Here is a 26,387-nt window from a genome sequence, read left to right on the forward strand (position 1 = left end):
AACACCTCTGCTTCCCGGTGTGTGTTTTCCTGAGTGCTTCCAGCGAGGGGGTGGGACGCGGTGCAGGACACAGGGCGTGGGGTGTGGTGACATCTGCCCTCGGACGCCGCTTGGGACGTGGCTGGAGAGGAGCACGTGTTGCCCTGCGGCCCTGCCCGCTCGGATGCAGGGACGGGGAGGAAACACTTGGCCAAAACCTGCCCGCGTGTGGATACACCGGTGGGGTGATCCCACAGATGCAGGGGCAAGACCTCGAAGACACGAGCTCCAGTTAGGAACGAGGGTGTGGGTTCTGGGACCTGGGAATCCTCATGGGCTGCAGCCAGGCCGGACTGGGGAACTGGGGGCAGAGTAAAGGGTGTACTGAAAGGAGTGTGCTTGTGGGCTGGCACCAGTCCCACCACTCAAATGACAGGTGACAGAGACAGGTCCATCACCCCGGCGCCACCCTGACACTACTTTCTGTGCAAGCCTCACACCCTTGGAGTGTGTGGTCGGGTCCGTACTGGACACTGATGCACTCGAGTGCAGCTGTGGTTCCCATCACTATGGGGAACCCCAAAACCCGTGAGAGCCGTGGAGCAGGGAAGGCTCATCTCGGCAGAGCCGGCGGCCCCAGAGGCGCTGGGAGGAGGAGGAGGGAAGCGCCTCAAGAGCCAGACGCTGCCGCAGCGCCGTTCCCAAAGCTCCCGGACGGGTTGGGCGGCTCAGCCGCGTGTCTGCAGCGGGGCCGGCCCAGAGAGCCCGGCCACGGCCAGCCCGGCCCCCGGCACACGCCGGAGTGATGCTGTGACACCCTCGGTCACTCCTGCTCCCTCTCTTGGTGACCAGGCACCACTCGCCCTCGGGACACCTCGCAGGGTTCACGGCCCGGCCGGCTGCGGGAAGTCCGGTGCTGGCTGCAGGGTGATGTGTGCCTTTGTCACCTCGTGTCACCAGCCTCCTCCCTCACGGTGCTCCCGGGGCAAACGCAGCCGATTCCAGGCATGCTGTGTCCCAGAGGAGCGCGGGCGGCTGGGAGACGGCGCCTGTTCCAGCCTGCGTGGATCTCACACCCGAAATGCGCTTCCCAAAATCCCTCGCGGCGCCGCGAGGTGCTGGATTATTTGTGCTGCGAATCTGGGTTAGGATCCTGCATTGTTTTGCCTACGTGGAGATAGGGAATTGTTATTTCAGGAGGAAGGGGGAGGCAGGTCCTGCCTAAATCATTTCATTTCCCTGTCCCTGCGCTGCTCAGCAGGATTGAGGGGACCCCTGGGACCCCAAGTGCCGAGACCTTGGACATCCACAGGGAGCAAATCAGCCAGAACCCAGATCTTCCCCAAGAACTGTCCCCTCTCCCTCATTAAAACCTCTGCCCAAGCCCAGGGCTGAAACCTGCCTTTTTCCCTTGACTTTTGATAAATTATTCATCTCCTGAGAGTTGTTTATTCCCCCTCTCCGAGGCAGAGAGGAACTGCAGATGATGCATCCAGGGAGCTGCAGGAGGTGGGGGCTCAGCCCAATCCCAGACCCCAACTCCCACTCCTGCGGGCTCAGGGTTGTAGGACAATAGGAATGAGGGGCTGTGGGGAGGGATGGTGCTCTGCCCTCACTGACTCCTGCCCAGCCATGGTCATGTCCATGGCAGAAGCAGATCCCCATGAAGATATCTCAGCCCCATGCCTCCTACCCAGCCGGGACGTGGCACCAACCCCGTGCCAAAAAAGCGACAAAAAAGGCAAAGAGCAAAACAGAAATTTGGAACTGGTACAGGCTGGATATAGATCCTGTTCAGGGCTTCGTGGTGAACCACACTGTGGAGCTGAGGATGCTCCAAATCCCTTTGCCCAGGGGAACTTGGTCGGGAGCATGAGATCCATTTTCGATCCCTGCTGCTCAGCCAGAGCCTCGGCCTCAGTCTCCTCCCAGCAGAGCCAAAGGCTGTTTTTTATTTATCTCTCCATGAATTTGATAATTTTCATCAGGTCTTTGATTATTCCCTTTATTGGCCAAAATTCCTGACAGAGCTTTTAATTCCAACAAATGGATCCTCCTGGCTGTGGCTGCTCCCTTCACACTGCGATAACGCTGATCGCCGGAGCAATTGGATTTTGAACGGATCTAAAGAGCCACTTGGGAGCCAGGAACGCTCAGATGCATCCCAATATTTCCTCTGACATCTGGAGCACTCGATGGGATGAGTCACTCTCCACACCAGCAAGCTGCCAAGCTTTTTGCTGAGCCTGGTTTTTTTTTTCCCTCCTCTCCCTGGAAAAGCAACACTTCCTCATCAAAACAGGTTTTTTTTTTCCTCCCAAAACAGCAATTCCTGGGAGCATTGGCCCGTGCTGCTGCGTGGCTCTGAGAGTCACCAGCCCTCACATCCAGTTTGCGAGGGAGTTGTGATGCCACTGGCAAAGCCTCCATCAGAAAAGTCATTCCCAAAGTCTTCTCTGCATTCCTGGCGCCTCCACCAGTGCACATTCTCTTTGGGAAAGGGAAGGATAATTGATAATAATTAATCATCATAACGAGTGATTACAAGTGTAGAGGCTCATGAAGATTTGACCTCCTGGCTTCCCACATTTCCATCTATGGGTGGAACGCAGGGACTGAGCCTGAGGAATTGCAGTGTGGTTTGGTGAGGAAACAGCTCCTGGAACAGCTCAGCCCTGCTCAGATTTTCAGGGTGTTCTATGTGGTCCCTACATCCCCCATCCACAGTCCTATCCCCTCCCTCCCTCCTCCTCCTCCCCAGATTCCCCCAGGACAATTCACTGAGGAAAATAACTCCCATGGCTCCACAGCTCCACTCGATTTCCATCCCCAGCATGATTTTCCCTCTTTATCCATCCTTTATTTGTTCTGGCAGCTCCGTAGCCTACCCAGTCCCTTTCCACCTGATTCCCTTTACCTCACGTGGCTCCCATATTTTCCCTGTGTTTCCCTCTTCACTCAGAGCTCTTCCTTGTCCACTTTTTCAGCTGGAATGCTGAGTTCCATGGAGCACTGATATCCTGACATTGGTTCTCCTCTGCTCAAACTCATCACCACCAGAGTTTTCATATTTAAAGCAGCAACCAGAACCCCTGAGGATTATTAGTCTCCCTCAATTACTGCAAGGACAGATAGGAATTAGCCAGGATCCAGCCAAGATGGGGTCTTGGGTCAGTTATTCCTGCTTTGGGTAGGAAACAGGAGAAAAATATCAAAACTGATGGAAAAAAATTGAAAAAAGGGACATGCACATGACAGAGTGTGGATCAGCAGCGCCAAACAAAGGCAGACACAGGGAAGAGCCAGTCCTGGGTCATGGATTTGCCTCTGGCTCAGAGGATCTGAAGCCAGACTGAGAATTTGGAGCTCTCCAGTGCCACCCTCCTCCTGCCAGGGAGAATCATGGCTGCAGCCCCAGCCGTGACTCAGCCAGAGCACAGGGAATCCATCTGGGCTGAAGCACTGGATCCATCTGGGACCTAATGGATCCATCTGGGGCTGGGGGAAGGGAAAAACCTCGGGCACTGCTTGGGGAGGCTGGTTTGCAGGGAGCTGAGGGGCAGGGGATGGCTGAGGAGCAGCAGAAATCCCAGAAAAAGCTCAAACCCTGCTGGGATGGCTCCTGAGGCTGTCCATGGCTGTCCTGTGGAATCCAGGGAAGGGCTTCTTCCGCTGCACTTTGTTCAAAGAGGAAATAACAAAGCTCTCCTGGTTCAGATCCCTGCTCTGGACACTCTGGGATGGCTCAGAGCCCCCCAAAACAGCACCCAGCTGTGATCCCTCATATCCAAGGGCACAGCAAACCCTGGAGTCAGGGATCCATGAGACTCCTCTCCAGGAGGGCTCCTGTGCCCACCACGGGATTCATGCCCCAGGAGCAGCACAGATCTCTCTTGGGGCAGGGGTCTGGAATGTCCCTCCTGGAATGTCTCTGCCCCCGGTGCCCGGTGGTCAGGCTGGGCTCAGCCTTTTCATCCCAGTAGGGGGATTTGCCAGGTTCAGGAATCTCACAGCAAAGATCCAGCATTAACTCCACCAGCACCAGTACTAAAAACATGGATTAAAGCACAGAGCTGCCCACTCTCCACTTCCAGGGAATCGCCTGCTTCAGTGCTGTTCCAAAACTGAGGGAATTTGGGGGGAATGGAAGGAAAAAAAGTCTCCTTGGGTGGGGCAAACCCCCTGGGCTGTGCCAGGGACTCCATGGATCCTGCTGGCATACGGGATTTCAAAGCCCCTAGTGAGAAAATCTGCCTCCCACATACTGAAAAGCCAGGAGAGGTACAGAATCCATCCACTTCCACTCTGAATCCATGTGGAAATGGGGTGTTTTTCCCAAAAATAAAAGACAAGACAGAGCCAAGGAGCCATTCCAAAGGGATATTTACTGCCTGAGCGATGCCCAGCCTGAGGTTGTTCCCCTCAAGCCACAGCAGGGCCCCTGCCCCGTGCTCTGTGGGTTTTCTTCCAAGAGGAATTCCAGTGGGAATCACGGCCTGGGCTCCTCCTTGCCCGTGTGGTAGTCGGGGGGTGTGTACTTCCCTTGCTTGATCAGCTTGTCCCGCTGCTCCAAGATGGTCCGGAGCCGTTGAGCCTGGCAGGGACACAGGGAGGGGCTCAGGGATCCCTCAGGGGGTCCTCAAGGCAGCCCCACAGATGTGGAACTCACACTAACCCCACCCTGGGGCTCCTCACTCGAGTTTGAGGTTCTTCTCAAAGATTCTGGGGATTTCAGGATGTTCTGCACTGATGATATTCTGGGTTTCCAGCCCAATTTTCTAACCAGGACTTTGTCCTGGATGTGGATGCTGCTGGAGAAGCGCTGCGGGCAGGGAGAAAGGTCTGCTCCGAGCTGCCCCAAAACACGGAATGGTTTGGTTGGGAGGAACTAAAATCCCATCCAGTCCCACCCCCATGGGCAGGGGCACCTCCTACCAATGAGGTTGCTTCAACCTGACCTGGAACACTTCCAGGAGCGGGGCAGCCGCAGATTCTCCGGGCTTCCGCAGCCAGCGCAGCCCTGCGGGAAGGGGCTGCTGCGGGGCCAGACCCCCCCCTCACACTGGGAATGACCAGGCAGCGTTCCCACCCTGGGTTGGGGACCTCAAACCTTCCCCCAGGACCCTCTGCACCCTCTCCTCAGCCTGACCCAGCACTTCGAGTCCCCCCAGGCCGGACCTGGTGTCCCCCGTTTGTCAGGACCCTGCAGACCCCCACGCCCCCTGTGTCCCCCCAAGGCCCCGCGGTGTCGCCCCGCTCACCTACCAGCTTGGTGCGGTTCATGCACTCCATGAAATCCTCGTACTCGAGCTGACACTCGCGGCGGGCGCGGGTCTGGCCCAGCCCGTGCCCGCACTCCACCCACTCGCGTTCGAAAGCATGGCAGACCCCGGCCTGGCCGTACGGCTGCGGCATGCTCTGCCGCACCAGCCAGCTGTCCACATCGATGCCCAGCTGCTTCTGCAGGTCCCAGAACGGCATGGCTGCGTTCCTGTCGCGACACGGCCGCTGTCGCGCCGCCGACACCGCCGCCCCCCGTCACGGGCCCGCCGCCGTCCTTCACGGGCCTTTCGCGACGCTCCCGCCGTCAAGCGCAACCGACGTCGCGGCACCGCGTTGCTCTTTACGGCTGGGCAGAGCCAGGGAGAAGAACAGTACGAACGGCCCCATCCGCTGTAGCCCCCTGGCGGATTGGAGGACTCGCCGTACGCCGCGCCCCAGCGCCGCCTGGCGGCCACGGTGCTCAAGGCTCTCCCAGTGCTCCCAATCCTCCAAGTGCCCTCCCAGTGCCTTTCCAGTCCCCTCCCAGTGTCCTCCCAGTCCCCTCCCAGTCTCCTCCCAGTGTCATTACTCTGTTCTCCTCCCAGTCTCCTGGTGTCCTCCGAGTGCCCAGTGTCTTCCCTCTATCCTCCCAGTGCCCCAGAGTCTTCCCAAGACTCACAGTGTCCTCCCAGTCCCCCGGTGTCCTCCCAGAATAGTTCTCCCAGTGTCCTTCCTTTGGGCTATCTCTCCGAGTGCCCAAATCTGGAGATCAAGGGTGATCTGACTGATGCATTCCCTCTGGTGCTCCCAGTGCCTCCACCTCAGTGTCACCCAGTGTCTCATTACTCCTAGTGCATCCCATTCCCATGATTCAAGGTTCTCCCAATGTCCTCCCAGTCCTCTCAGTTCCTGGGCTTCAGGGTCTCACAGAGGCTGTATCCAGGGCAGGAGCCTTCATGAGGCCTGACAAGACCTCAGGAACCAGGGAGATGCCACAAGGCCCAGGTCTTCCCCTCAATGTCACCCACAAAACCTAAGCCCACCCCCTATTTCCATACTGTCCCAAAATCCCAGGGGTCCCCCTGGATGCCTGAACAGGGTCCGAGGTTCGGGTGAACAGCCCCGCCTTCCCTAACAAGCAAAGCCTCATTAAATGCTGATTGCAGAGGGATTCTCCAGCACCTCTGGCACAGGGTGGAGAGGAAGAGCCAGGGGCTTCCTCACCAGGCCCCTCAAGGCCATGCTGGGCTACCAATTATCACCATCACTTCTAAAAACAGAGCCCAAACCTGCCAAACCCCTTTGGAAGGCACACACACCGCACGAGCTGGAGGAGCAGGATTTATGGGACAGGATTTACTTCCAAGTCCATGAGAGCAGAGTGGGGCAATGCCAGAGGCAGGATGGCACCTTCCCCCTCCCTGGCACTGCCATGGGATCCTTTCCCCCTCTGGTATCACCACAGGACCTGTCCCTTCTGGTACACCACTGCCATGGGACTTTTCCCACTGTTGCACGGCTGTAGGATTTTTATCCCTCCAGTACCACTGTGGGACCTTTTCCTTGGTGCTGCCATGGGATTTTTCCCATCTCAATACCATTACAGGATATTTGCCCTGCCAGTACCACCATAGGACCTTTCCCACCGTGGCTCCTCCTCCCACAGTGCTCAGATGATGCTGGCTGGAGCGAAGATAGGGGTGACACAAAGTGTCTCTGCCATCTCCCAGCCGCAGGACAGGGGGGTGCAGAGGCTCTCACGGTCATCTTCTGTCTGGGGTGGCTTTCCCTGAAAGAGCTGGATGGCTTTCCTGCAAGTAGAGACACCCCAGGGGGAGTCAGGGGAAGGAGCAGCCCCCTGGGAATGGGATGGGCCCAGGGAAGGGGACACTCCAGGGCTCTCCTGTCCCCCAGGACAACAGCCAGAGCTCAGCTGGCTCTCTTTTCTCCAGTGAAAAAACGGCTCAAGTTTGATAATATTAAAAAAATACAAGATTTTTGCCTCTGAGGCCATGATTTTACCCTGAATGTCCAGGTTCTGGGTTTTAGATTTCCCCCTCTCCCTTGGGCCAAGAGCCCAAGTAGAAGAGAAGCCAGCACCTCCCACAGGATCCCAGCCCTGCCCTCTCACCCTGCCCATCCCTTACCAGGCCATGCGGGACATGGCGTAGGTGACCTGTGGCTGGGGACCCCCCGTGAGTAGGGATGATGTAGGGATGGTTGGGATGGTGTAGGCTCCCATGTTCCCAAAAACCAGCCAGTCTCCCACGTGCAGCTGGGGCAGCTCCAGCCCATCAGCGATGCGATCCTCAGTGTGTCCTGGGGGACCCCAGAGGCTGCTGCTGTGCCAGGGCTGCTCTGGGCAGGGTCTCTGAGGGAAAAACACGGAGCAGACACAGGGATGAGGATGTCCCAGTGTCACAGTGACCCCCAAAATTCAAGCCCAGAAGGCCACAGACTGGGTGCAGCTTCCCCCTGTGTCATGGGGTTGGCTGAGGTGATGCCACCCAATGTGAGGGACATCTCAAGCTGTCCCCAAGCCAGGTGAGCTCCTCACCTTGTGCAGCTGAGGCCTGGGGCAGGGGCTGTCGAACAGGAGGCAGCTGAAGGCGCCGTAGATGCCATCACTGAGGTGATACACCAGGCTCTTCTTGCTGCCACACTCTTCCTCTGGAGGGGAGCAGGGAGAAGGCTCAGGGGAGCTCAGGGACACAGGGACACATCCTGCTGTCACACCTACCATCAGAGCCAGGCTGCTCCACAGGGATCTCCTCCAAGGCAGTGATGCTGACAGCCAAGGTGAAGGCAGAGGTGACATAGTAACGCCCAGGCCTGGCAATAATGTCCACCCCACTGCCCTCGGGGAAGTACAAATCCAGGGCAGAGTTTATCCCTGCAGCGATCTGTGAGGGAAGAAAAAGAACTTTCCTCTTGGTTAGCTGTGAACTCTGCAGGGAGCCAGACCTGGGGAGAGCTTCTAAGCTCACTGTCTGCCTGCTGAGGCAGGTGTTGGGAGGTTTGTACCTCTTCCAGCGGGGCTCTGGTGTCCTCAGTGCCAGGGAATCCCCCTCCGATGTCCAGGAGGTGCATATGGTGTCCCAGTTCCATGCCCATGTCAAACACCAGCTGTGCTGTGGCCACAGCCTGGGCCAAGGCCTGGGGCTCCAGCCCACGGCTCCCGAGGTGGAAGCTGAGGACACAGACCATGTCTCAGCAGGGTTTGCTCATCCCCAGAGCAGAGGGGACACAGCGCTGGGATTGTCACTCACGGGGGGCAGCTTCCCACACGCCCACTTCTTACTCCCAACAGAGCAGCTGGGCCACTGCATTGTTCCAGCAGGGCAGGGCTCCCCAGGTCCCGATCCTGAGGGGCTGAGCATCCCTATGGAAGGAAGCCCATGTCTGTACCTGATGCCAACAACCTCCACAGCTTGTTCCTTGGCTGTCTCCAGCAGGTGCCGGCAGGATTTCAGCGTGGTCCCAAAAGTCATGCTCGGGTGGGCAGAAGGGATGGAGTCAGCAGTGATCCCCAACAACATCCTGCAAAGCAAAGCCATGCTGTGTTGAGCGGTCTTGGAATAATAAGATCATGAAAAGAAAAGCCTTTGACGGTTGGAAAAGCCCTCAAAGATCACTGAGTCCAAATATTAACCCCAACTATTAAGTCCAGCACTAGACCACATCCCTGAGCACCACATCTACAAGTTTTTTGAATGTTTCCAGACATGGTGATTCCACCTCTTCCCTGGGCAGCCTGTTCCACCCTCAGATCACCCCTTCAGTGATCAAATTTTTCCCCATATCCAATCTAAACTTCCCTTGGCACAGCTCGAGGCTGTGTTCTCTTGTCCTATCACTCGGGAGAAGAGATTGACATTCACCTTATACAACCTCCTCTTGCCCCCCACAGCCCCCTGCCCATCCCCTCCTCCAGAACCCACTCCAGTGACACTGCCAGACACCCACCTGGCACGGGGGTGGTTCCTGGCCACCTTGCTCAGCTCCACCTCGTTGTCAAAGGCCATCAGCCTCACGCCATGGGCAGCCGCGTACCTGATGTGGGCAACCTGCTTGCAGGGGCTGCTGTAGAAGATCCTGTCAGCTGGGACCCCAATGCCTTGAACCTGGGTGATCTCTGCCTGCAGGGAGAAGGGGACACATGCAGCAGGTCCCCCCAGGAGCTGGGTATGGACCAGCCACCAGCTCTGGGTCTTGGCCAGCTTGTAGTGCTGAGGAGGGCAAAGTGCCAGCGTTACAGCCTGGGCTTTTCCAGGGAAAAGCTACCAGAGCTCAAAAGAATCACAGTGGACTTTGTCCTGGCTGGACAGGTTTAAAAACACCACGACAATGGGAGAGGAAAAAAGTGGGGTTAGCAGGCCTGGGGCTGATGCCTGCTCTGAGCTGTACCAACTCTTGCACTTTCTCCTCCTGGAAACACGTCCTATTTAATTACATAAAAATGAGTGATTTAATTTTGCCTCCTCTCTGGAAGTCTGGCTGTTGCAAATGACAATAAGGAGGGAGCAAAAATCTTTAGGCTCAGCCCTAAGGACACCAAGAGTTGGACAGCCATGGCAGTGACACCCCAGGGATGTGCTGTGCCACCAGCCAGGACAGCAGCTCCAGGGACAGGAATGTCAGCCAAAGGGAACAACACAGAGGAGACAAGGGTTTCTGGGTTGTGACAGCAGAAGTAGACTCCTGTCCCTGTAAATGTCACCTAGAGCAGAGACTTAGGAAAGGAGGGTGAGCTCTGCCACTCCCCCACAAACATTTCCCCTGGAGCTGTCCTCCCACAGGCCTACCTTGTTGGCACAGGCAAATCCTGCCCCCAGCTCTGCCAGCAGCCGGATCACCCCTTCACTGCCATTGCATTTAACTGGGAAATACGGTTTCACTCGGGGCAAGGCCTTCAGGAAACACAGGTGTTTCTTCACAATGTCCCCAAGGTCTGCCACAAAGAAGGCCTGCTGGTCGCCCTAGGGGAGAGCTGGAGTGAGCAGCAGCTCCAGGACTGCCTTTTCCAAAGGCAGCAGCAGAGCAGCAGCCCTCACCTCTTGGCACAGCTCCTCCAGGAGGTTCTCCAGGAGGTCTCTGGTGGTGAAGCCCTCCTCCACCATCAGGAAATTGGATTTGTTCAAGTATCCGTTCATGGTGTGATGTTCTGGGTATGGTGATGCTCCTTTAAAGGCTTCTAGAGTAGGGGATGGATTCTAATGATGGGACACACCATAAAAAGGAAAGGAATATTAGAGGAAGGGTCCATCAGCATGGACCCCCCCCAGCCCACAGCCCGGGGTGCCCCTGGGTAGAGCTCTGTCCTGCTCTGCTCCAAACCAGCAGCTCAGCAGAACCCTGCTGTGGTGTTAAAAAAACACACTTTGGGTTACAGCATCTTCCCCGGGGGAGGAGACACACTTTTCTGCAGTTCAGAGCTCTGTTTTGGCACACAGCAGTCTTGTCTCCATCAGCAGGCACCAGCACAGTCAACAACAAAGCAAACTGCACCACAAAGAGCGGAGATGCATTTCTAGGCCAGGACAGGCCCCTTCAGGCTCTGGAATGCAGCTGGATCTGCTGCATGTTCAATGGGGTGAACATCCCATATGGATTCCAAATAACTGAAGTTTCCTGGACCCACTTTCCCAGTGGAAAGCCTCAGGACAAGAAAGGCACAGCACAGGCCACTTGCTGACACCATCCAACCTCAGGACAGCCTGAATCTGTGCTGTGGATGCAGTTCCACAGCTCTCCCTGTGTCACTGGGAGAGCCTAGTGGACAAGAGAGAGCCAAAGTGACAAGGGGAAAATTAGGCAGCATGGATTTTTCTGGCTCATCCTAGCAAAGCTTTAGCTTTGAGCTCACCCCCTTAGCTTTAACAATCTCCTGCCCTGGATCCAGCCCAGCTCATAACCCAGGGAGCTGAGGAGCTAACAGGGAACATTTCCACTCCAATAATCCAGGTTTAGCTCCAGGGCTCTTTCAGGAGCATGGGCTCTCTGATTTGAAGTGAGCAGGAGGCAGAGGTTTCATTTCTCAGAGCTGCACATAACCTCCTCCCCACAGAGACCTCCTAACAGCATTCCAGGGGCACTGGGAGAAAGACCACGCTGACCCTGGAGCAGCAGGATGTTGTAATGCATTGAGCAAGCAGCACCAGCCAATTCCAGAGACAGGGAATGAATAAAAAACATGTTCTGAAGCTCTTAGAGCTTCATAATCAGGGAAGGAGACCAACTCCTCCAGCTTTACCCTTCACTTCCCATCACCAAGCAGCACCCAGCCCACCATGGTCAGGCACAGAAGGGATGAAATGGGTCATTCCTGTCAGAACTCGTCCCAAGCCTCAGATATCCCCTCCTTACCACGGTCCAGTTGTCCCTCCCAGGTGTCCTGGTGTGCTATCAGGGAGGATCCCTGAGGAACACCAAGCTCCAGCAGCAGCCCGCGGTGTAGCTGTGCCTGGGGGTCCGGGGTCTCTGGGGAGAAGCAGTGCAGGGGCTTAGAGAGGGAGAGGGGCACCGACAGCACGATGCCCTTCACCCCATCCCCAGATTCAGCAACCACAGCTCCCTTCTCACTGTGCCAGGCAAAACAGCTCCCCCACAGCGCCCCTCAAAGCCCCCTTACCTCAGAAAGCATTTAAACAGATTCTGCCATGGGTCTCCCAAGAGAATGAACCAGCTCCAGGGCCGGTTGTTTGTCCTGCCCGAGCTCCCTGCCTGCCCCGAGCTCCTGTAGAGGATGAGGGGGCTCTGCACCCCTTCTCTTCCAGCTCTGCCTCCCTGCTCTGCCTCCCAACCGTAGCCATGACAACCAAATCCAGCCACCCCATTGGCTGAGCCGCCTCCGAGCATCCTTCATCCCTTTTGGAGAACGCTCCCCCTCCTCGCCCACCCTCTCCCAAGGCTGGGGCTGTCCCCTGCAGTCAACCCGGGCTCTCACCGAGTCCCCGCAGCTCATCCCCAGCCTGGCAGCCCAACCCTGCTTCCCGCGGCTGCGCATCCCGAGTGCCGGCGACCCTCAGGGGGAAGAGAGCCCGAAATACCTTGGAAACGCCGCTGCCAGGGAAACCAGGCTTCCCGCAGAATAAAGACTGAGCGGTGTTTGGCTGGGACTTTGCAGAGGGGGAGATAGTTGGGAAGCTGTCAGGGGCTGATCCTGCCCTTGCTGAGCTGCTGCTGGTTTTGGTGGGTGCCCCAGATCCATCTCTGTCATCAATGCAGATGCTCTGTCTGATCTGTGAGACCAGGCTCTTGGAAATGGTGTCACTGCTCCATCCCACAAACAGGAGGGGCTCAGCAGGGATTTTTTAACTCTTCTTGTTAAATGTGCAGGTCCCTCTCTGGTGTTGCTGGGGGTGGCTGTCCCCACTGAGGGGAGGGTGAGAAGGATCGACTTATCCTGAGTATTTCTGTATTCAACACTGTAGTCTTGGCTTTGCCACGGACTCTCCTGGCAACCAGGGCCAAGGAAACTCTTGTCTGCTGTGAGATCCTGGCCAGTTTTGCCTGTGCCTTGGCCCATCACCAGTGCTGGACTGTGCTGTGTGGGATGTGGGGACCATGCAGGGAGGCTGGGAGAACAGAGAGATGCAGAATCCTGCAGTGCCAGTCCCTCCTGGATGTGCTGGGCAGCGTTGTGATGCACAGCCCACACAGAGCAGGGCACTGAGCCCACCTCATGCAATGCCAGGGCAAGCACAGCTCAGAATCACAAGAATCAATTAGGCTGGAAAAGATCTCTGAGATCACGAAGTCCAGCTGTGACAGGACACCACCGTGTTAACTGCAGCACAGCACCAAGTGCTACCTCTAGTCTTTCCTTAAACACTTCCAGGGATGGTGACTCCACCACCTCCCTGGGCAGCCCGCTCCAATGTCTAATCTTCCTGTGAGGAAATTCTTCCTAATGTCCAACCTAAATCTACCCTTTCATCGCTTAAGACTGTGTTCTCTTGCCCTGTCACTAGCTGCCTGGGAGACAAGCCCTGCCCCTACTTGGCTCCAAATTCCTTTCAGGTAGCTGCCGAGAGTGATAAGGTCACCCCTGAACCTCCTTTTCTCCTGGCTCAGTCTCCTCAACTCCCTCAGCCGCTCCTCATCAGACTTGTACTCCAGCCCCGTTGCCCTACTCTGGACATATTCCAGAAGCTCAATGTCCTTCTTGAGCTGAGTGACCCAGAACTGGATGCAGCAGTCGACTCGACCCCAGGACTTGGGGACAGCTCGGAGCGAGCGCGGCGACACGGAGCCACCCATGTGGCGCCACAAAGCCCCGCCCACCACCGGTTAACCACGCCTACTTCGGATACAACCGCGCCCACTTCATGGAAAACACGCTCGGGTGTTTGCCTATTCCACCCCTCATTTGCATGCCCCGCCCAGCCGGCGCTGTCCCCGCCCACGAGGCGCGGGCCGGGCGCGCAGTCGGTGGCGGCCATGGCTCCGAGCGCGCAGGCCGGCGGTGGCCGCGGGCAGGCCCCGGCCGCGGGGATCCGCCACGGCATCCGCGCCGTGCTGCTGGGCCCGCCCGGCGCCGGCAAGGGCACGCAGGTGAGGGCGATGCGAGCGGGAACGGCCGGCGGGACCGGCCTGCCCGGCCTTCCCCACTGCCGGCACTCAGCGTGTGACCCCCGCGTGGAGGGACGCGGGTGTTCCGGCCTTCCGTTGCCCGCGGAGGGATCGGGGTGTGAGGTGTGTTTGGGTGGCCCCGGGCCTCCCTACGGGAAGCATCCCGCCTCCAGAGGCCCGCTCGCCGGGGCTCTTTGTCCCGGATCTCTTTGTCCCGGGCTAGGGCCGGCCGCGGGGTCTCGGCGTCGCTGGGCACCGGGGCTCAGTGCCGGGCCCGGCCACGTGCTGGCCAGTCAACGACTGTCCCGCTGCCTCGAGAGGGGGACAAGGCCCCGCCGGGGCGGGGATCCTCAGCCTCCGAGGTCCGATCTCACCTCTGTCCTCTTCTGCAGGCCCCGAAGCTGGCCGAGACCTACTGCGTGTGCCACCTGGCTACCGGCGACATGCTGCGGGCCATGGTGGCCTCGGGCTCCGAGCTGGGCAAGCGGCTCAAGGAGACGATGGATTCGGGGAAGCTGGTGGGTCGCGGGGAATGTGCTGGGAGGGGACACGGGCTGGCAGCACCTGGAATGAGAGCAGACAGAATCCACCTCCTAATTAGAATTGTCTAATTAGTGTAGGAAGGCAGAATGCAGGGTAAAGGCAGGGATGGGTGCTTTCTTTCTATCACTCTGCAGGAGAAGCATCCTATACAATCATCCTTCCTCTTCAAAATTACTATTTGCTTACCAGCAGCCTGTCGCCTTGGGTTGTTTCTATCTTTTAGTGGGTGCGGTCTGGCTGGCAATTTTCTGGCTCCTGAACACCGAGGTGACAGTGTATCCTTGGAGCTGCAGGATGTTACAGCCCTGCTTTGTGGCTCCTGTGTCTCTTCATGTGATACCTGAGCTCCAGGTATCACTTCAGAGGGTTCATCTGCATCCTAGCATAAACTTGATTCACCTGTAACTATAAGGTGAAAATAGACCTAAAGGTGTTGCTGTGGTAGTTACAGCAGCTGCTATGTGAGAGAAACACTTTGGATCCCCAAGAGACACGAGTTAGAATCTCTGACATTCATTTTCTGAGGGTCTCATTATCTCATCCTAATGACTGAAATATCTCAAGGAAACTCGAGGGACCACAAATGGCAGTGACTTGCCCCAGCGTGGGGCAGATCTCAAGCATCACTGCGGCTGCCACGGGCTCGTAACACCCCAGGGAGAATCTGCAGGCCCCAGATGGGGAGAGCAGCCTTATCTCACTTCTGCTCAGAGCTCATTGCAACACCGAGCCTGCAATATCCAGCTGGTTATGAAAGATATGGACGTTATCTGGCCAGGCTGGTGGTATCTGCCACGTGTGTGTGTCTGTGGCAGGCTGCTCCACGGCCACATCTCACAGCTCTGTGATAACTCACCTGGGAGCACAGCAGCATTTCAGGAGGGGGTTTATGCTCAGGATCTTTTTTCTCCAAAAAGTGTAATCAGAAGGTAGAGAAGTGACTTGTTGCTTACCCCCACACTACCTGCAGGGCTGTTGTTTGTATGTTGTGACAGCCTGGTCCTCAGTCCTGCTGGTTCCCAGCTGTGTGTGCTAGAGAAAACAGCACTGCTGAGGAGAACTGTTCCCAAATAAACAGCTATTGCTGGGGCTTCAGCATCTGTGAGTGCTGCAGTGTGGAAAAGGCACTAATCCCAGTGGTATGCCGAGATTGTTAGATGGGAAAAAACTATCCAGTGAAGCCAGAGCTTGTCAGCAACTATTGGGCTTTTACCTTCATACCAGGTTTATGGGAGTCAATGAGCAACTTGCCTGCTCTGCCCTTCCTGCCCGGACCTGCCTCTGGAGAGGGAATGTGTAGGTGAAGGTACAAAGTAACAGGAAATCAGGGTTGTGTTGATACTTTGTATTGTGAATTGGTTTAAAAAAAAATAATAACCTAAGGGGTTTGAGCTGACAGTGTTGCTTGCAATAAGGCAACCTTTGTGACAGTGAGGTTACAGAGCTGGTTTGTCCAAGTCCCTGCACAAGCTGGAGTGTCCCTGGAGTGAAATGTGGCATTGCCCATGCCCTGGTGTTGCAGGGAGTGCTGCCCTGATATGGGCGGGTCTGAACAGGCAGCTTGAGCATTGACATGAATCATGGAGTCACAGAATATCCTGAGTTGGAAGGGACACACAAGGACACCAGGAAAGAGTGATTAAATACTGGAATGGTCTGCCCGGAGAGGTGGTGGAGTCACCATCCCTGGATATGTTTAAAAAAAGACTGGATGTGGCACTTGATGCCATGATCTAGTTGAGGTGTTAGGGCTGGGTTGGACTTGATGATCTTGAAGGTCTTTTCCAACCTACACCTTCTGAGATTAGGTGATTCTGCGAATTATTGAGCCCAGCCCTCGGTCCTACACAGGACAACTCAAAAATCCCACCCTGTTCACAAGGGCAGCAGCTGTGTGTAAATTCAGGGTGTCCTTTCTGACAACAGACCTGTCTCATCTCTGCAGGTGAGTGATGAGATGGTGGTAGAGCTGATTGAGAACAACCTGGACTCCCCTCCCTGCAAGAATGGGTTCCTCCTGGACGGCTTCCCACGCACAGTGAAACAGGCAGAGATGGTATGGGAGCTCCTGCTTGGGAGCTGCATCAGCAACTCCTTCCCTCAAAACCAGGAGTCCCTTCTCCCTCAGCCCCTCTGAGGTGGGTGTTTTGTTGCAGCTGGATGAGCTCCTGGAGAAAAGGAAAGAGAAGCTTGACTCCGTCATTGAGTTCAGCATCCCTGACTCCTTGCTGATCCGGAGGATCACTGGACGGTAATCCTTCTCTCCCAGTGCATGGGTTGGGATTGCCTAGTCTATGGAAGAGCATCCTAATTTCAGATCCCAGGTTGTCCTCATGGTGCTTAGGGCTGGCAGTAATGCTGGTTTCTATTTCTGCCCTGATTCATTGCCTGTTCTCATATGCCTGGGCCAGCTTTGAGCAGAGCCCCGTCCTTGCCCTATAAATCAGGGATTTCTATAGAAAATCTCAGCTCACCCTATAAGTTATTCCTTCTCCAAAGCTATTGTTGCTCCCTTACACAGGACACTGAATACATTTGGGCACCAGTGAACTTCCTCCAGGGTCAGGAGTGTGTTCTCTTGCACTGTTGTCCAGACCCCTTTCCCAGCAGAGCAGGAAGTAAAACTCCCCTTCTTCATCTCCCGGTGCAGCTGCTTTTCCAAACTGAAGAGGCCCTTGGTACAGAAATAACTGGAGAGAATTTTCTTACAAGTGGAAGGCTAATGATGTTGCTTGTGGCAGATGTTTCTGTGCTGATGAATGGCAGGTTCAGGAGATCTTGTCCTGACCGGGCTGCTTTGCTGACACTTCTTTTCTGTCTCAGGCTGATTCACCCAGCGAGTGGCCGCTCGTATCACGAGGAGTTCAGACCCCCAAAAGAGCACATGAAGGACGATGTATGTGAGCTTCCAAGGCCACAGCTTACGTTGCTTTGGGTTTAGCTGATGCTTTGCAGTCTCTCCCTGGAAAAACTCATTTCTTTCCTTTTCTTGTACCTTCTTGTCCTGGCTTTCTGGGGAGCATTGGGGAGCTGCTTGGGCAGCCTGAGCCAACGGCACTGCGGGGAGCGAGGCCTGGAGGGATGGATGGATGGACAGATGGAAGGGCATGGCCAGTCTGCAGATCTGGCCCAGGCTCTGCCAGCCTCAGAACTTGTTGGACTCTGTCCACAGCTCAAGTTGCAGTGGGTTGTGACTGGTTTCCATCCTGGGGAGCAGCTGTAGCTGGTGCCTGGTCTCAAGGCTCCTTTTAGCAAGCAGAGTGGTGTGTGGGGAAAAAGACCATGGTGCTGAGCCCTTCTCTCTTCAGTAAATGCTCTGCTGGCTGCCCTAGGTTCACTCCGTCTCCCCTGCACACCTGGGGTCTCCTGTGCAGCTCCACCTTGGAGGAGACGGAGCAGGGAGACAAGGGGGGAACATCCCCTCAGAGGCTGCAGCTCTCTGGAGACTGTCCCCTTGCTTCTCCCAGGTCACTGGAGAGCCCCTGATCCGCCGCTCCGACGATAATGAAACGGCCCTGAAAACCCGGCTGAAGGCCTATCACACCCAGACCTCCCCCCTGGTGTCCTACTACAGCAAGAGAGGGATCCATACGGCCGTGGATGCCTCCCAGTCTCCCGACGTGGTGTTTGCCAGCATCCTGGCAGCCTTCACCAAAGCAACATGTAAAGACCTGGTTATGTTCATTTAAGGCTCTGTTCCAGGATGGGGCTCTCCTTTTTTTTTTTTTTCTTCTCTCTTTCTCTGTCTCTGTCTCTCTGGGGCCGAGGAGGGTGAAGAGCTGAGCAGAGTAGAAGAGGAAGGGAGGAGGATGCAGCCCAAGGCAGGGCTGTGCTAATTCTCTAATTAAACGAGCTGTTAACGGTCTCGATGTGGCTGTATGTAAACGTCAGTCTGTGCGTGGATGTTGGGATTTTGGCCTCTAGAGGCCGCAGCGAGCCCAGGCTTCAGCTGCCCAAAATGGGCTCTGCACTCCTTTGGCTCAAAAAGCCTTTGTTTCATCCTAGAAATGCACCTCCCTGGAAGGAACTGTACTTCCAGCTCCTCCTGGCTACCCCACAGGGGCCTTGGAGAAGGTTGGGGATGTGGGGGAAGTATTTCACAGGATATGCGAAGCTGCAAGATTGAAACCCAGGGTTGCTCTGTGTGTGTTGCTGTGGAAGCAGCCTGAGGGACAGACTGGCTGCTGCCAGGGCTAGGTGACAATGTATATGTTTTCTCTTCGTATATGTTTTATTCTCTGTGGGATGACAGGTTCCTGTTCTGATGGCACTTAAGGGGGCAGAAAGAGGGTGGGGGGCTGCAACCTTTATTTATTTATGGAATTTATAGCAAATTACTGAGATGCTTCTTTTTCTTTTTAATGTGAAATCTGTGGTTAGAATCTGACAGTTACTGTGTGGCAGGCTGGGATGGCCTGAGGATAAAAAAAGGACTTCACTCTTGCCTTGGTTTTGACCAAGGAGAGGAAGATGTATTGAGCTTCTCCTGATCCCAAAGTCTAAATATAATAAAGCCTTATTGCAAAACAAATGATTTCTCAAGGTTCGAGAGACAGCATTATTAACCACTGGCTCCACGTGCCCTTGAGCTAACGACCTTTGCTGTGAGCTCATGGAAATGTGCCTGTTTCTTGAGCAAATCCAGCAGCTCCATCAGGCTGTGTTTGAGGACACTGAGTGTGTTTAGTGCCTCGGCCTTTCCAGGGCATTGTGCTGCTGTGTGGTGACACTGCAGGGCTGGCACTGACCTTTGGCCGTGAGAGATTCCAGCCCTTCCTAGAGGACCGTGCTGTAAATATGGATTGCCCAGATGAAACTTTGTCCTTTGGCATTCCATGTGTGTTTACTGATTTGAGTGTTACTGAGTATCCTCGTCTCTCTCTCGGGATGGCCCACTCCATCCTGTGCACTGAGCTGATGTGAGCTCTGTGGCCAGAGCAGATGTTTAATCCTCAGGAATCCCTTGCTCTTTTCCTTGGTAATTTCTCTTTTGCCTGACAATCCCCTCTCTGTCCTCATACCTCCTTTCCAGGGACAGAACCTCTTCCCTTCCAGAAACTGTAAATAACACCGGCAACCAAATGCAGTGGGCTTGTTGCTCTAGAAAGCACCTGACTGAGGAGAAAGAAAGGCTCTGACAATAAACAGGCATGTGGTCCCCTGGGGTTCCCAGATGGCCCTTGCTCTGTCTCTGGGTTTCCTGTGGAAGGGTAACCTGGAACTGGCTTGCTGGGAGGTCAGGATAGCATTTAGGATAGGACTGGTGTGCCCCAGAAAGTGTGTGGGTTACAGCTGCCCTGGCATCTTGGTGACTAAAAGAAGTTGTGTGAAAACAGCTTTTATTTTGAGAGAGTCAAAGGGAGAGCTGCAGCCCTCTACACTCTGGGAAGGGTTCCCAGCCAGTTGGCATTCCTGGATTTGGTCGAGGTTTTACTCTACAGCAAGAGCAAGATGTTCCTCCATTCTCCATTCCTTTCCTCCTTTTTGCTCGCTTCACATCCAACTCGCCAGGGTTGTTTTTTTTTTGGGTTTTTTTGTGTGTTTTTTTTTTTTTTTTTTTTTTTTTTTTTCCATAAATCATGCTTAATTTTGTTTGTTTGTTTTTCCCTAAATATTTTTTTTCTCTGTTCCCATTTATTCCAGCTGAGTGACTCCATCAAGCAGATGAGACACCACCAAACGCTGCACACTCTGCTACATCACCCATTGCAGCCCTTCCCTGGGTGCAGGGAGGGCAGCTGGGAGGGGGGTATGATTGATGGGGGGGGGAAGGACGTAGTAAACAAGGGGTTGGGGTGCTGATTTGGTTGGGTTTTGGTTGGATTTCTTATTTGGCAGAATCATTGTGAAGAGGAGGTGGCCTTCTTCTTAGAAATCATGTTTGTGGAGGCAAAACAATTGTGGAGAGGGAAACGTCTCTCAGTGATCAGCTGCAGGTCTTTCACCTGTTGGAGGGCAGGGCTGGATGTTATTTCAGACTTCTCCAGGACTTTCAGGGCTTGTTTCATGGGGTCTTGGTACTCTGAGGCCACTGAAAGGTTTGCTGTGATTTTTTTCTAAAGCTGCTTCCTTTCAGCAAGGACCAAAATGAACAAATGATTCATCATGTTTGAAATGGAAAGGAAAAAAAGATGCCGTGGTCTTTTCCTGGAAGTTTTGTTTTTCTTGTTCTGCTGCATTCCTAAACCCTGGCATAGAGACTTCTCAAGGATTCTCTGCTGCTGAACAGAGGGGCCGTGGCTCTAGTCCAAACCTGCCTTACTTGGGAATGGGGTGGCTTTTCTGTGATCATGACCAAGCTGGAATTCACACAATGCTGAAGAAATGCAAAAAAGACTTTTCTTAATTGCCTGCAAAAATAACACTTAATTGGGGGAGGTTTTTTTGCATTTCTTTTTAGATCAAATGGTGCCTTGTCTAACCTCTGAATCAATAATAAAATAACCCCATTACATTTGTATCTGGTGCTGTGTCCTCTTTGACCTGCAGACAGTGTGGAGGATGAGGAAGCAGATGACAGCATCAACTAACAATTGAGCTGGGTGGATCCTGGGGCCTGATCCTATCTCAAGGATGTTCTGTGCAGCTGGAAATGTGGCTTGTAATTCCTTTTATCTCTTCTCCTTGCTGAGTGTGTCCAATGCTTTAGATCACCATAGCAATGGTGGTTTTTTGCTGGTTCTCTCTCCTGTTTCTTCCTGTGTGAGGCTGAAAGCACCAAGCCTCTGTGTATCCTCTCTATCCACAGCTCCTTGCAGTATTTTAACTGATGTAATCCCTTTTTTTCCTTCTCCCTTTGAATCTCTAGTGTGTGGAAGAGCTGATGTTATTTCCTTCTCTCCTCCTGCAGCAACTGGAAGCCACATTATTGTGTCTTCTGTTCCTGCCTTTCATACTTTGCTGCATCCCTCCCTCTCTAAATTCATGGGAAAAATCTCTCCTAATGCAGGGAACAAGAGCATTTCCTGGCCTCCCTTTCTCCTGCCCCACAGGGACTCTGATCCTCTGTGGTATCCCAGAGGAGGCTGTTCCTGATGGACTGATGGAGGTTTGTAGTTTACCCATGTTTTTTGCTGCCCTGCATGTGTTCAGGCAGCAGAAAGGGTTGGGCTGCATTTTCCTGCAGAAATTACTGGTTTTCCAGCATAATTGGGCTCTCCTGCTCCTCCGCCATTCTGTCCCTGTGCTCAGGTGTTTTCATTACATCTCTGTGCCTCCCATTACCATTCCTGTGCCTCTCTGGCCTTTGTGGTGTTCTTCTCTTGTTCCTTTTGATGGTGGATGTTAAACTGTGCTCTTCCTCATCTGGGATTGTGTCCTCTGTTCCTTGCCTGCTGTTGTTTTAAAAACCCGTTCTGCCTGCTCCTCCTGGCTTTCTGGTCTGTGGGATGGAGGAGTTTTGGCTTCTCTGAGCTGAGCTGCCTCTGTTTGATCCTTACCTGATTGTGGAGCATGAAATGGATTGTTGGGGAGCTGTGGGGAGGCTGCAGTGGGGAGTCTGTGAGCTCAAGGCTGGATTCTCTGGAGCTGGATCTGTGCTGTGACCTGTCTCTCAGGCTGACCTTGAATGTTTTCCACAGCACACGATGCTCTGCAGGTGCTGTAAATTCCTTCTGCTCAACCATTTCGTTCCAGCAAGCTGCTTATCAGGCACTCTTTTGAAAACTGTGTTCATATTTCATACACACAATTATTCAGCAACTATAAAAGGGGAAAATTCCTATTTATAGCACAAGGACCAGCATCAAATAGGACACTGAATTCTCACTGATAGAGGAAGTGACCTGTTCTCTAATGCAGCAATATTTCTGGTGAAAAGAAACAGCATCTTGAATGGGGGGAGGGAAGAAAGCCCTGGGCCATCTCTTTCCATTAAAAATGTGCTGCAGTCCTAAAAATGTATTTGCCCGTCTCCCTTCCCAATGAAACCATTGGCGACAGGGATTGCAGGAAAACCTTTCACTGTGGATTTGTGGTTAGTGGTAATGAGCCCACCGACTCCTGATGGTCTGGTTTGGAGCTGGGCTTAAGTTTCTGATCAATAACCTGATCTCTGACCTTGATGTGGGGGCGAGGAGGAGCCGCTGCAGAGATATCTGTGGGGAGTTTGTGCCATCACGGTGCTCGTGTGCACGGCCCCGAAGGAGCGAGCACGTGGGGCTGAGGAACAAAGAACTGCCTGGGAGCGAGGAATGGAGTGAGTGGGAATGTGGGAAGAGCTCAGGGGACACCGCTGCGGATAAGGTGAGAGCCTGTTTGCTCTGAGCCCGCGTCCCCTGGCTGCCTCTCCTCTCCCTTCCAGGTACGTTGAGCCACAAGGCCATCACTGGCCGCTCCCTCTGCTTATCCCCTGCTGCCGCCCTGTCCTTCCCGCGGCCTCTTTGGGAAAAGCTGCAGTGGGTGATACCAAGCGAGGCCCCGGGAGGTGGAGGAACAGAGGATGGGATTCCCCTGCTGTCGCTGTGGCAACACTGGGCAGGGAAGCAGCAGCAGCGGGATGCGATGGGCGGCTGCGTGGCGTGGAGGGTGCGCTGGGGAGGCTGCGGGGGCCGGGCTGCGCTGACATCACGCGGGGAGGTGGCGCAGAGGGAAGGGGAGTGGGAAAGGGAGAGCGGGGACACTGCGGAGGGGAGAGCGCGGCACCGGGAGTGGGCTCCGGGGACAGGTAAGGGATGCCCGGGGGCAGCGGGGCAGGGGTGGCTCTGCGAGCTGCTGTGGGATCAGCGCCTGCCTCGGCGTCTCTCTGGGTGATGCGGTGCTGGGGCATGGCTCCTGGGCAGTGGGAATATTATACAATGCCTAAACAGGCTGGCGCAGCAGGGTTTGGCTGTGGGACAGTGAGAGCAGGTCAGAGCCCAGCTGGCTGGTGCAGAAACTGGTGCAGATGCTTCCCCCCAGGAGAGCACTGTGTATGTCACTGGTGCTGTACTGGGAAGAGCCAGGAGTACCTGCACTTCAGAACAGGATAAAGGGACTGGAGAGCAGCCCTGGTCCCTGGCTGGAGAAAGGGAGCAGAGTTCTCCCTAGGGATTAGAGCACGGATCGTTGATGAAATGAATCAGAAGTCTGAGACTCCATCCCCTGAGCTGCATCTCTCTTGGAGGAGGCTGTGGGCAGAGCTGGTGCACTGGGACCGAGCCCAACAGTGCGTTTGTGGTGGGAATCCTAAACTGCACTTCCCCTGCCTGTGCAGCACCAATAGTTCTGGGGAAGGCAGCCAGGTGCGGGGGTACTGCCAGGAGCTATGTGGATCCCGGGGATCCGCAGACCTGGAAGGCAAAATAACAAAGTCCTTGAAGCCTCTACATGTCGTGTTGCCTTTTAGCATAAGGGTTGCATAACGGGATCTGTTTTGTTAGCAGAGGGAGCAAGGGTGATGGCCACCTCTGCCCTGCAGCAGCCCAGTAGTACCTGTGTGCTGTGCTGGCCAGTGATTGTGAAGGGAAACTTCATATTTTTTCTTAATCCAAGAGTTGGGATCGCTCCTTGCTGCTTGTGGCTTCCCAGCTCCAATCCCACAGCAGCGGTGTGTGGAGACTCTACACCTACACTCAGGCTACGCAGCCTTAGCAAACTAGAAAATGAGTTTGTGAGCACCCCACTCATCTGTGCTGACCTGATTCTGGGCTGTCACGATTCTCAGTGTGTATCTGACTGAGGAAAACACATCTGGGGTCAAAATCCCAGTGTTGGTAACCCCTGCGGGTGTGAGAAACCAGTACGGGGACGGAGATGGAAGAGGCACAAAGTAGAAACCTTGCTTGAAATCCAAGCATAGGGAGAGGCAATGCTCCTGTCACGACCATTTTGTTGAACTAACAAATTTCCCGTGGCATTTAAAGGGCTGGGGGGCCGTGACCCAGTGGGACCATGGAGAAATGCAGTCAGGAGTGCTTGAGAGCATAATTGCAACAAGAAGCATAAATATGTTTTAATTAGGGAAGCGATTGCTGTGTGATGCACAATCCTCCCCCACCAAGGCACAGATGCTGGGTCTACTGGGATCACTTGGGAGCAGCCCAGGTGGCCATACTGCTGCTTATGGGATGGAAACTGCCAACAGCAACAGCTTGTGCTGCACTGTGGGGCTTCTCTGGGAGCGAGAAGTGGGAGCCCCAGGCTTGGAAGGTGACAGGCAGTGCTGTCACCCAGGTGGCTGCAGGGCCAGCTGCATTCCAAGCCTCTGGAATGGGCAGTCAGGGAGGGGAGGGCCCATCAGCTGCTCTGTGCCAGCCCTCAGCTCTGGCCAGGGCAGCTGTGCTGGGAGGGAGCCAGCCTGGGATGGGCCCCAGTGCTCCAAGTGAGGCCTTGCTGGGCAAGCCTGAGCTGGGCTCCCAGGGCCCACGAAGGGTGCAGGGAGGAATTAACACTGCTGTTCTGCAGTTTCATCCTCGAGGTTGTGGTCATGCATGACCAGCAGTGGGACTGCTTCAAAGTCACGTTCAAACTTGATTTTTTTTTTCAAGGTTATTCAAAATCCGGTGTGGGAATGGCACCAGGACCTCTCACAAACAAAAAGGCCAAGTCACCCCCCCCCCCGTCCTTGACCTTCTCCATGGCTCAGCTGGCTCTCCTTGCTTTCCTCCATACTTGCCTACACTGCAAAAGGGATGATCATGTGAATATTACAAAGCTGGCATCTGCACATCAGCTGCAGCAGCTGAGGCTCTGACATGCTCCCAGTGCCTTCGTGTGACCCTGTCCCCACAGCCATGCTGTTACCTGTGTGTTCAGCTCCATCACAGGCTGTCACTGCCAGGCACACAATAATACAGAAATGCAATAACTGGGAACTCATGCTCCCTCCTGGGAAAAGTGCTGTGGATCTGCGAACCTCTGCAGAGACCCAGAGCATCGGGAAGAGCTGCCTTTGTGCCAGTGTCCAGAGAAGGCCCTGGGAGATGAGCCAGGTCCTGTGAGACATTTTAATCCTTCCTATTTTACAGTCTATCTTGGCCATGACCTCCACTGCAGTGAACATTTTCCCTTTCTTTTGTTAGGAGCACTCACAGGTACCTACCTTGTGTTTGTTTTCTCTCCTTATCTGGTGCCAGTGGGAGCAGGCAGGCCAGCAGTGCAGCAAGGAGAGTCAAGGAGACTGGGAATACACATTCCCACTACTGCCTGGCCACCCTGGAGTCCCCGCGATCCTCTCCCTAAAACCAGGCTGAAATTTCTTTCTGCTGAGGTAGCTGTTTGTTAAATAGTTGAGGTTAGTTGAGTAATCAATAGTTCTCTGGTTTCCAACAGAAATATTATCCCTTTGGCCAAATTAGCTTTTCTATCTTTGCTATAAACCTGCTCCTGACTCTCAGCTCTCAAAGGATCGAGGTACATTCCTGATTTACCTGCACAGAACCCCACTCTTTTTCTTTCCTCCTGCCAGCACCACTTTTTCTCTCTGAGGTTAAGCCATAAGGGCTGGAAGCACACAGAGAAACTGTTGGAGTCATTGGACTCTTCAGACTCAGCCCTTCTCTTGGCCCTGCCGCAACAGCTCTTTCTCCATGCCTGCTTTTCTAAGGAGAGAGGTGAGAGTCAATGGGATCCTCATGGCCAAGGGCATTGCTGACATAATTCCCAGTCCATGGACTCCAAGAAAACTTGGCTCAGCTGCTGCCAGCTGAGGAAAAATTGTTTCTGTCCCACAGCAGGAGCTGTATCCCAGAGAACCAGGGCTGGAAGACAAGGCGCCCATAGCGAGGTTCCGTGGCTGCACATAAATTTTCCTTGCAAACAGGCAAAGGCACTCCCAGGAGCTGGATTTCTGGTTCCACCCCAGCAGCCAAAGGCTCGGCTGTGGCTCTGGGCTCCAGTTTCCTGTGTCTGAAGGAGGCCACAAAGTCTGTTCTGCTGCTGGGGCAGTGGAAACAGCCTTGATGTGCATTGTGAGCATCTCTGCACGTCTGTTCTTTCCAAACCAGAAAAGGTCACTGAGACCCAAGAGAAACCCACTTCCCTCCTCCACTGAACTCCTTCTGCCTCGCACATGCTTTTGTTGCCATCCCTTGCTTGCCAAAGGCAGGAAC

The 26,387-nt window shown here is 54.6% G+C and overlaps 3 protein-coding genes across 5 annotated transcripts; 1 reads left to right on the forward strand and 2 right to left on the reverse strand.

The window, feature by feature from the left end:
- Positions 1-4,345: 4,345 nt before the first annotated feature.
- NDUFS5 (NADH:ubiquinone oxidoreductase subunit S5) lies at positions 4,346-5,576 on the reverse strand. The gene is made up of 2 exons (XM_083879323.1): positions 5,245-5,576; positions 4,346-4,573 (listed from the first exon to the last, which is right to left on the reverse strand). Exons 1-2 carry the CDS (start codon positions 5,458-5,460, stop codon positions 4,469-4,471), a joined length of 321 nt encoding a protein of 106 aa, XP_083735449.1. The 5' UTR covers positions 5,461-5,576; the 3' UTR covers positions 4,346-4,468.
- Positions 5,577-6,379: 803 nt separating this feature from the next.
- On the reverse strand, positions 6,380-12,119 carry AZIN2 (antizyme inhibitor 2). Of its 2 annotated transcripts, none has more exons than XM_083879581.1 (11): positions 11,873-12,119; positions 11,608-11,721; positions 10,296-10,454; positions 10,047-10,220; positions 9,295-9,380; positions 8,650-8,781; positions 8,266-8,431; positions 7,982-8,144; positions 7,799-7,911; positions 7,389-7,612; positions 6,380-7,052 (listed from the first exon to the last, which is right to left on the reverse strand). In XM_083879581.1, the coding sequence occupies exons 3-11, from the start codon at positions 10,392-10,394 to the stop codon at positions 6,911-6,913; spliced, it is 1,299 nt and encodes a 432-aa protein (XP_083735707.1). In that variant the 5' UTR covers positions 10,395-10,454; positions 11,608-11,721; positions 11,873-12,119; the 3' UTR covers positions 6,380-6,910. The 2 variants fall into 2 exon arrangements, with proteins under 2 accessions (XP_083735707.1, XP_083735706.1); XM_083879580.1 differs by having other exon boundaries at positions 9,208-9,380.
- A 1,523-nt stretch (positions 12,120-13,642) lies between these two features.
- Positions 13,643-20,818, forward strand: AK2 (adenylate kinase 2). Of its 2 annotated transcripts, XM_083879583.1 has the most exons (7): positions 13,645-13,797; positions 14,208-14,333; positions 16,304-16,414; positions 16,515-16,609; positions 17,182-17,254; positions 17,826-18,021; positions 20,002-20,818. In XM_083879583.1, exons 1-7 carry the CDS (start codon positions 13,684-13,686, stop codon positions 20,007-20,009), a joined length of 723 nt encoding a protein of 240 aa, XP_083735709.1. In that variant the 5' UTR covers positions 13,645-13,683; the 3' UTR covers positions 20,010-20,818. The 2 variants fall into 2 exon arrangements, with proteins under 2 accessions (XP_083735708.1, XP_083735709.1); XM_083879582.1 differs by lacking the exon at positions 20,002-20,818 and having other exon boundaries at positions 13,643-13,797; positions 17,826-18,243.
- The last annotated feature ends 5,569 nt before the right edge of the window (positions 20,819-26,387 follow it).

This window comes from Zosterops lateralis, assembly GCF_965231275.1.
Source record: "Zosterops lateralis genome assembly, chromosome: 28".
NCBI classification, from domain to species: domain Eukaryota; kingdom Metazoa; phylum Chordata; class Aves; order Passeriformes; family Zosteropidae; genus Zosterops; species Zosterops lateralis.